The sequence below is a fragment of the Lontra canadensis genome, unplaced genomic scaffold, assembly GCF_010015895.1.
Source record: "Lontra canadensis isolate GAN:19392208 unplaced genomic scaffold, GSC_riverotter_1.0 scaffold104, whole genome shotgun sequence".
NCBI lineage: Eukaryota > Metazoa > Chordata > Mammalia > Carnivora > Mustelidae > Lontra > Lontra canadensis.
This window is the reverse complement of record NW_022631098.1, coordinates 4,200,588-4,210,208: the sequence shown is the minus strand read 5'-3', so window position 1 is coordinate 4,210,208 and position 9,621 is coordinate 4,200,588. Positions and strand designations below refer to the sequence as shown.

Here is a 9,621-nt window from a genome sequence, read left to right as displayed (position 1 = left end):
TTTTTATGTAGCTCTGAGTTTCTGATCTGTGTTATATTCCTTCTTTCTAAAGAATTTCCTTTAACATTTCTTGTAAGGCAGGTCTATTGGCAAGAAATTTCCTTAATTTTTCTTTGTCTAAGTTTTTATTTCCCCTTCACTTTTTAATAAAAAATTGCAGGGTGCAGAATTCTAGGTTGGCATTTTTTTTCTCTCAATACCTTAAATACTTCACCCCACTGTCTTCTTGTTAGCATGGTTTCTGAGAAGTCACATGTAATTATCTTTGCTTCTCTTTAGGTAAGGTGTCTTTTACCTCTGGCTTTGTTTACTATTTTTTCTTCATCTTTTATTTTCTGTAATTTGAGAAGGATACACTTCGGTGTAGTCTGTTGGTATTTCTCTTACTTGGTGTTGTTTAGCTTCCTGGATCTGTGGTTTCATGTCTGACATTATTTGGGGGAAATTCTCAGTCATTATTGTTTCAAACATTTCTTCTGTTCCTTTCTCTTTTTCTTCTCCTTCCCACTGGCTATTCCAATGGGTATCCTCATTATGTGTATGTTACACTTTTATAGTTGTCCCATAGACCTTAGAGACTACATTCTGCTTCAGCCTCTGTTCTTTTCCCTTTTTGGTTTTCAGGTATTTTGTGAATATATTCTTTAGCTCAGAGAGTCTTTCTTCAGCCATGTCTAATCTAATGAGCCCATCAAAGACATCCTTTCTGTTACTTTTTTTCCTCTCTCTTTTTTTTTTTTTACCTCTAGCATTTCTTTTGGGTTCTTTCTTAGGATTTCCATCTTTCTGCTTACATTGCCCATCTATTCTTGCATTGTCTACTTTATCCAGTAGAGCCCTTCGTATAGAACTCATAGCTGTTTTAAATTCCCAGTCTGACAATTCCAATGTCCCTGCCATGTCTGGATGTGATACATACTCTGTCTCTTCAAATTGTGTGTGTGTGTGGGGGGGGGGTGTTGTTTTGTTCCCTTTTGGTTATGCCTTATAACTCTATCTTGATATCTAGACATGCTGTCCTGGGTAAAAGGAACTGCAGTAAATAGGCCTTTAATAATGTGCTGGTGAGGTGTTGGAAAGGGAGAACATTCTATAGTCCTATTATTAGGTCTGTGTTTTAGTGAGCCTATGCTTCTGGACAGTGAACTTCACAAGTGTTTATCAGGGGTTTTTTCCCTCCCCTCCTAGGTGGAACAGGATGGCTAAGGAGGGCTGGAATGGGGTATTTCATTTCCCCGGGTTACTTAAGTTCTAATATAAACCAGGTAAGGCTCTGGTTAACTAATTTTCCCTGAAAGGCAGGTGTTACTAAGAAAACAGAATGCTCTGGTATATTTCAAAATGGTTCCTTTTTGGGACACCTGGGTGGCTCATTCAGTTAAGAGTTTGCCTTTGGCTCAGGTCATGACCCCAGAGTCCTGAGATTGAGTCCCATCTCAGGCTCCTTGCTCAGCAGGGACCCTGCTTCTACCTCTGCCTCCCACTCCCCCTGCCCTGCACTTGCACTGAGTCTCTCTATGACAAATAAAATCTTTTTAAAAAATGGCTCTTTCTCCCCCTCTCTCGGTTGAAAGCCCTCAGGAATTTTTCTCTGATACTTAGTATCCTGAAAATCTTACAGTGTTGTGGGACCCCCCCCCCCACACCCAACCCTACCATGTCTAGGTCCCCCTGGAGACTTTAATTTTCTGAATTGTTCACACTGAGCCTATGGCTATTCATCAATTACAGTCAGGTTTTCCTACGCTGGCACAGCAGCAGCTTCTGCTTCTGAGTGTCTGCATCAGGAATCCCTCCCTGGCTCCCTATATTTTCCTGTCTCTCCAGTGTTGTGTGCAGCACTTTGCCTTGTGTGTTCCCCATCTATAGATCCAAAAAGAGTGGTAAATTTTTTCAGTCTGTTCAGCTTTTTATGTGTTTTTAAGCTCTAGTGGTGACTTCCAACCTCCCTTTATAGGAGCCAGAAATTAGATAAGTTGGTTTTCATGCCTGAATAAGTGAAGAAATCTTTCTTCATCCTTTCATTCATTCAACAGATACTTACTGGGCCCCTCTAACTTGCTCAACAGCATTCTAGGCACTAACAATATCACATTGATTTGGGTCCTCATTTTAAGCTTGCAACCTGTTTTTTAATTTGTTATTTCATCTTTAAGCTCTTATCCATTGAATACTGGTTCTTATTAGGTTCCATAGAATGCAGCATTTATGAATTATTTTCTGTTCCTTTAGTTTATATTTTCATTTGGTTGGACTCTATTTTTTGCATGCAGTGCATGATTTCATGTCGTGCTATAGTATTTCTGCATCACTGCTACATCACTGTGTTTCGTCTTGCTCATTCTTTGCTCGAAGATGAAATAACAGATGAAAAGAGGGCTGCAAGTTTAAAATGAGGACCCAAATCAATGTCATTACAGAACAAATAAGTAAAGTAGATGCAAAACTTAACTTTAAGATCTAAAGAACATCCAGTGTTGTTGGTAAATTAAAAACACCCACCACCCCTCTGGAAGCCACCAGTTTTTTCTCTACATTTGAGAGTCTAAGGGTTCTTGTCTTTTTTTTTTTTGTTCATTTGTTTTGTTTCTTAAATTCCACATATGAGTGAACGCATATGGTATTTGTCCTTATCTGACTTATTTTGCTTAACATTATACTCTCTAGATCTATCCATGTTGCTGCAAACGTCAAGAGTTCACTCTTTTTATGACTGAGTAATATTCCATTGCATATATATTCTACATTTTCTTTATCCATTCATCTATTGATGGACATTAAATTCTTTCCATAATTTGGCTATTCTAAACAATGCTGCAGTAAACATATTTTTATTACCATACCATCTTGTTATTTTTCATTGCAAATATGCAACAATTGATTTTCATTTATAATTTAAATAGGATTTAAGGGAAATGATTTAAGTTTCATAGTTTTAAGAATCAGAACTGGACTGGAATGCTGTTGCCCTACTTATTAGCTGAGCAATTTTGCACAACTTACCAAACTTACTCATGCACTCTGCTCCCTTATCTCTACAATATCATCACGGACAATAATCAACTGTGCTGCAGATATAGCCATGAAACAGGAGCAAAATTAAAAGGGCTAATTTCCACAAATGCTCAGGGAGGATTATAACATGAACATGTTGACAGAGCTAACAACATGCAGTCAGTTGAAATGCCTAGGAAAAACAAAGAGAAAAAAGAAACCTGAAGTGCTTTGTGGGGAGAGGTGTCACAGACTGTCCTTACCCTTGAAGAATGGGGAAGAACGTTAGGCATGTGACAGACAACAAATGATAATCAGTTAAGTAATTTAATCTGTCCCACAGAGCAACCTAAACTTTGATGAAAAATAGACATTTCTCCTTTTTGCTGTTTCTTATTAAAATGTCAGGTTGCTTTGTAAAATATACTTTAAAAATAACTAAGCTAAAACCTCTCACCAGCAAGCAAGCTTACCATGGACTAAGTGGAAGGGTTTAGGGGCATATCCAGTTTGATCTCACATGAAATGAATGGAACATAATTAAGGATGTTCTTCAGCCACAGGGAACAAAAAGAAGACCATACCATCAGGTGTAATGGTTATGAGTATGAGTTTTGGGTGTCCTGGGTTTGATTCTGGCTTTTCCACTCATAGCTGTACAATCTCTGATAAGTACTTTAATATCTCTGAGCTCTTCACTTATGTAGTGGACATAAAAATACAAAACATTAAACTTGTCTCAAAGATTATGATAGTGTGTGAAGTGCTTAGCTTACTATTTTGACTACAAATTCTTTTCTCCATATCCTTCAAAGTTAACTCTCAATAAGTGATACCTATTATTAATATTATAATACTGTGACATCATAAGCGTATGGCCTTTGGACTCAACCAGATCTGGGTTCAAGTCCTGGCTCCACCACCATCTGATTAGTGACCTTGGAAAGTTGTTTTTCTCCTTCATCTTTTTATTCATTTATTAATTTATTTTTAAACTTTCTTTTTGTTTGTTTGTTTATTTATTTATTTATTTGTTTATTTATTTATTTTTGAGAGAGAGAGAGATAGAAGATCTTAAGCAGGTTCCACATCCAGTGTAGAGTCTGATGCAGGGCTAAATCTCATGATTCTGAGATCAAGACCTGAGTCAAAATCAAGAGTCAGATGCTCAACAACTGAGCCACCTAGGCACCCCTCATTTTCATATTTAAAATGAGTATAATAATACAAATGTCTTTGGTGATGGTAGAGGTTAAATGAGAGAGCACATGTAATGTATATCTAGTACATGAGAGGCATTCAACAGATGCTAGTCATTTTTATCATGTTCCCTAAAGAATAATGTCTAAATTTTTCAGTAGAATCCAAGGTCCTTCTAGTCTGGCCAAGCTCTTTCTCCAACCTCAGCTCTTAACATTCTCTCCTAACTCCACTTCTTCCTTTCTTCCTCCTCTGCTTTTCCTAACTCCTCTGTCTCCCACTTCATAACCTTCCACTCTTAGAACTGGGATTCTGTTAAGGAAATAGCCCCCTTGAGATTCTAACCAAAGGATAAGAAAGTCCCCATGTCTGATCTTGGTAATTAGGTTAAAACCTCTCTTGTATCAAGGCTCATAGTCATCTTAGGGAGGGCTTGATCTCTTACAACAGTGAGACACTGTCAACTTTTTCTCTTCCAGAAAAATTCTATTAATTTCACACACACACACACACACACACACACACACACACGCTTGGTATTTGTCATTCTTCTCTGGCCTCATTATCTCTCTTGCCAGCATTTCATCTGCCACTACCTTAGCTGTTAGTAGTTCCCCAGCACTAGAGACAGGGGAGATTACGACAACCATGAGCATTAAATGTAGTAACAGCTACAACTCAGTTTTAGCTGTTGTCTTGGAGAAATTTAGCCCAGATTTCTACGTGAAATATCTTGATTTTTAAGGTTGGTAACAAGTTTGAAAAAGAAAAAAAGCACTATGCTGAAAAACATGCCTGAATTCACTCATGGTCCATCAGCTCGCAATCTCTGCTCTAGGATATTTAGATAGCACTGCCAATGATTCTAATGTCCATTTTAGGGCTCACGAGGATGACACCTGTGGACCTGACTATATTCGAAGTGCCTGGCACAGTGTCTGGCACATGGCAGACACACAATAAATATATATTGGATAAATGAGTCGTGCAGACATCCCCTCTCACAGTTAAATTTATTCACTGTTACTCAATCTAATGGTTGGCCAAACATTTTGGTTTCATTCTTAGACTAGTTCCTGTTAAAGGTCTGCTCTTGGTGTTTCCCAGCTGTTAAACTACGCTATTCTTAGTACTCTGCTTTACAGTTTATTTCAAAATATTCTGGATGCATCCTGCTTGTGTCAGACGTGGTCATCACACTCCTTCAATTGCCTTGTCATCAGTATTGTTTTCTGGCTTCACACTTACTACAATGTAACATTCCCAGCGCAGGGAAAATGCTTTCACTGTCTAAGGAATGAGAAGACTAGTCTACCATCTATTTCTCCCACATCAGAGCATCTTCCTCAAAGTGTATAGAGAATGAAAATGGTTATTTTTACTATTTCACTCATTCATTCAAAGCTAAGCCATTGGGGGAAAAATTATTGAGAGTGTAACTCTGTGCTTGGCACACAAAAAAAGAGAAGACAAAAAATGACCTTTAATTTCAAGAAGCTTACAGTCAAGTAAAACAGATGGAAACAGCCTAGTATAATGTGTGCTGGAAAGAGAAGGAAGCACACAGGATAGGCAGGATGGACAAGTGGTTAAGAGCATTGATTCTGGAGCAGACTCCCAGGTTCCAAATTTGGCTTCTCTACTTAACAGCTGTTTGAAGAAGTTATCTAACATCATTGTGACTTGGGTTTTCCCGTGCGTAAAATGGGTGTAAGGGAATCTAGCTTGTAGTTAAGATTTAAATGAATTAAAATGGGTAAAATTCTTAGACTAGTACCTGGTATAAAGTAACTCAATAAATGTTATGTTACTACTACAGAAGGTGCACTTAACCTTGTGTGTGTGGTTGGTGTGTGGCGGTAGCTAGGTAAAAAGAAAGTCAGAAAGATTTTCTTGAGGTACCTACAGATATAAGCCCTAAAGATTTCTTTCCTCAACAAATACTTACCAGGTATTTGCTATGCACCAGGCCCTAGAGGAATACATGTAAAACAGGGCTTGGAACATATAGAAGGAAAACTTCCTAGGCAACAAGAACAGCAAGTTCAAAGCCATGAAGATGTGAGAGGTCAAGGCATTCTTGGAAGTGCACATAGTTCAGTGTGAGGGAGAACAGGGCTAGAGTTGAAGTAGAGCAGAAGATAAGACAAAGAAGTGGGAGTGAGGTGTCAGATTGTAGACAGCCTTGTATATCACACTGAGCATTTGATATTTATTCATGGACATAGGAGCCAAGGAAGGTTTTAAGTTCGGGAGTGACTGATCTTATTTGTGTTCTTTACAACATTACTCTGGTGATAATATTAATCTGAGCAAACACAATGTTCTTTAGGAAGTGAGATCTCCCTCAAAACTCCTTACAGGAGAGGATGGTTTTCTATCTAAATCAAAACTAATGGAATTTGAAATAAAAGTACTTACAAATTCTAAAGTGAAAGTGAGTTTTTCGCATGTGATTAGAGCATGAGGTATCATCTCAAAAAGAAACACCTGATAATCCACAAGGCTCTCAGCATAAAATAACAATCCAAGCCTGGCCCTTCTGGACTGATCTCATATCCTTTTTGTGTCTCATTCATTCATTTAATCAACAAACATTTATTGTGGCAGACACTGCTCTAGACACCTGAGATACAACAGTAAACAATAACAAAAAGATTTCTGGCCGCTGGAAGACAGGCAGATAATAAACACTAAAGATAATAAGTTAATTACATGAAATATTAAAAGGAGATAAGTATTATTGAAATTTAAAAAATGAACCAGTGTAAGGAAACTGGGATTGTCCATTCATGATAGGAAACATAATAATACCATGATTTCAGCACAGATGAAATGCAAAGCTGCCTGCAGTACAAAATCCTTGGTAAACAAAGTCCTCTCATGACACATGGGTCTAAGCTTCAGAAAGAGAGCTACCCCTGAAAAATTGCATCTGTGCACATATACATATATATATATATTAGAACGATTTATAAATATGTGTGTATATATATTATATAAACCAAGATTTTTACAGCCTATGTAAGTTTGTTTTGAACAATGTGATATGGACAAGGCTTTAAATGGGCTGGAACATTTTCTCCCCATGACTTCCACAATAAACAATGCCAGTGTTTGGGGGTGGGGGTGTATGTAAATGTGTGTGTGTGTGTGTGTGTGTGTGTGTGTGTTTTGGATAGCATCTCCTGCTTGGAACAGAGCCGGCCAGAGCCCTATTCTTCTACAACCTGTCTTGATAACAGCCCAACCCCACAGGAACCTCAATTAAAAAAAAAAAAATCACAAAAACAAACAAACCTCCTTCAACAACATAGTATCATAGAGTGGTGTGTCCTTCGTCGCTAATCCACCCTTCGTGTAGTCCTGACTCCAAGGGAAGAATGCCACCTACCGAATCATCCGCACCAGTCAGTCGGTCCTGCAAAGTGCAACCCTCAACTCGCCCGGGGTTGGCTCCAAATCCCCTCCCTCTGATTATTCTCTGGCCTTAAAAAAAATTTGCCACTATTTGGGCTGTCAGGAAGTTATGCTCTCGGTGCAGATATCTGATAAACACTTCCACATATTGTAGCCTTCTCAATGGCAAAGCCAAATTTCAGAGTCCTCTCTCTTGCCTGCATTTTCCTTAATTGCGCTTTGACGTTTGGAATGCCCACGTCTTTGCAGCCGCAGACAGCGGAAACCGCTGGTGCAAATTGTGCAGAGGCTGCTGACCTGCGGCTGCAGAAGCCAACGAGGGCTACCCCAACACACTAACGTTCGGGATTGCTCCAGAGGTCAGGCGATGCTGGGGGCTTCCCAATGTGCACAGCCGCGGCACCCTGCGATGTGCAGCTCCAACCCGAGACCTCGGGAGTGGGGGCTTGGGGGTCGGGGGTGGGGAGTGGGAGTGCGGTCCGGGGTCGGGGGGGACCCTTCTGCAGTCCACTGAAAGCGAGGCAGGAATCACCGCAACTACCCGGTTCCGGCTGAGGTCGCCGCGACTGCGCCGCCGCACGCGCTGCCGCGTCGCCGGCCCCCCCGCGGGCGCAGCGCGGTCAGAGATGGGGCCGGGTGCGCGTGGGCTGGGCGGCGGGAGAGGCGCGCGACCGTGCCCTAGAGGCCCCCGTTCGTGACACGGGCCGGTGAGCTCCTGCGGGCTGGGCCTGCCTGCCCGGAGTCGCAGGCTGGCAAGGTCAGTCGCTCGCCTGTTCGCTAGCAGATCTCTGCAAACAGAGAAAGACGGCGGGCCCTGCGCGCCGCAGTCCGAGGAAACCGCTAGGAGCGCCGCGGCCCGAGGACGGCGGCCGGGGGCGGGTCCCGGCGCGGGGCGCCCGGCGCGGAGGGGGCGGGCCCGAGGCGGGGCGGGCCGAGGCGCGGACGGGCAGTCGCCGCCGCAATCGCCTGCAGCCCGCAGTGCCGAGCACAGCTGCGGTGCATGGCCCCGACGGGAGGCGCGCCGGCAGCCCGGCTCCCTGCCTGAGCGCCACAGCCGCCTCGGGCCCTCGCGTTCTCGCCCGGCCGGCAGGCGTCCCGCGGACATGACCGTGTAGCCTCCTCCTGGGCTGGGATTTGAGGGAAAGTCTTCTTCATGGAAGCGATGTCCCCCCAGCAGGAGACTCTAGGGGGGCAGCCGGGGCGCTCCTCTTCTCTGACAGGCGTGTCTCGGATCGCGGGAGGCCCCGGCACCAAAAAGGTGAGGACGTTGAGCGGCGCCCTGCGCCCGCCGCTGCCGCCCCACTCGCCGCGCGCGCCCTCCGCGCCGCCACCGCCGCGCACGAGCCGGCTGCCTCGGGGATTAACGCTCGAGGCTCGCGGCCCGCAGCGCGAGTTCTGGGACGTTCCCGCCTTCCCCGCCCTTACGGCGCCGCGGTCTCCCAAGTCCCCCCGAGACCCCCGGGTTTCGCGTCTAGAGTCGTAAACGCTCTCGGAGAGGCCCCCACAGGCTCCCTCCCTGTCTCCCTCCGCCGCGGGACCGGCGGCCGGGCTCCTCCTTCAGTCGGGGCGCGCGGCCGGGCACTGGGGCCTCGCCTTTCCCCGGCGCCCCCCTCGCCGAGGGCTCGGCCCCTGGGTGCCCCCCGAGGACCCCCGGGCGCTCACCGTCTGCGGACAGGGTCACCTCCCAAGTCGTTAGGGCCCCTGGCGTCGCCCGGGGCCGGCAACCCGCGCTGAGGAAGGTAGGCGGGCGGGCGGGCTGCGGCGCTCGGCCTCGCACCTGGACGCTGAGGCGCGGCGGCTCCGCGGTTTTTTCTGGTGGGGGGCGGGGGGAGGTTCCTGCGCCGACTCGGCGCTTCAGCCACGACTCTGGGGGCTCAGAGGTGGTGGCCAGACACGCAGGTGTGCTCGGGATGCTCATGGTCCATCCCGCAGGGGCACGGAGGTTTGGTTGAGCTGGAACCGGGCTGGGCGGGGCCGTGGACTGCGGCGGAGGGTCGCGGGGGCCGG

The 9,621-nt window shown here is 44.8% G+C and overlaps 1 protein-coding gene across 2 annotated transcripts in view; it reads left to right on the top strand.

The window, feature by feature from the left end:
* The first annotated feature begins 8,250 nt into the window (after positions 1-8,250).
* ARHGAP20 (Rho GTPase activating protein 20) overlaps positions 8,251-9,621 on the top strand; it is a 123,562-nt gene continuing 122,191 nt past the window's right edge. Inside the window, exon 1 of one of the 2 annotated variants that reach the window (XM_032838325.1) lies at positions 8,251-8,371. Coding sequence is in view for 1 of the 2 variants with exons in the window: in XM_032838324.1 (XP_032694215.1) it covers positions 8,768-8,872 (105 nt within the window). In the remaining variant the exon portion in view is untranslated. Of the gene's footprint in view, positions 8,372-8,542; positions 8,873-9,621 lie in introns of those variants that run through there. The other variant, XM_032838324.1, reaches the window with a different exon arrangement.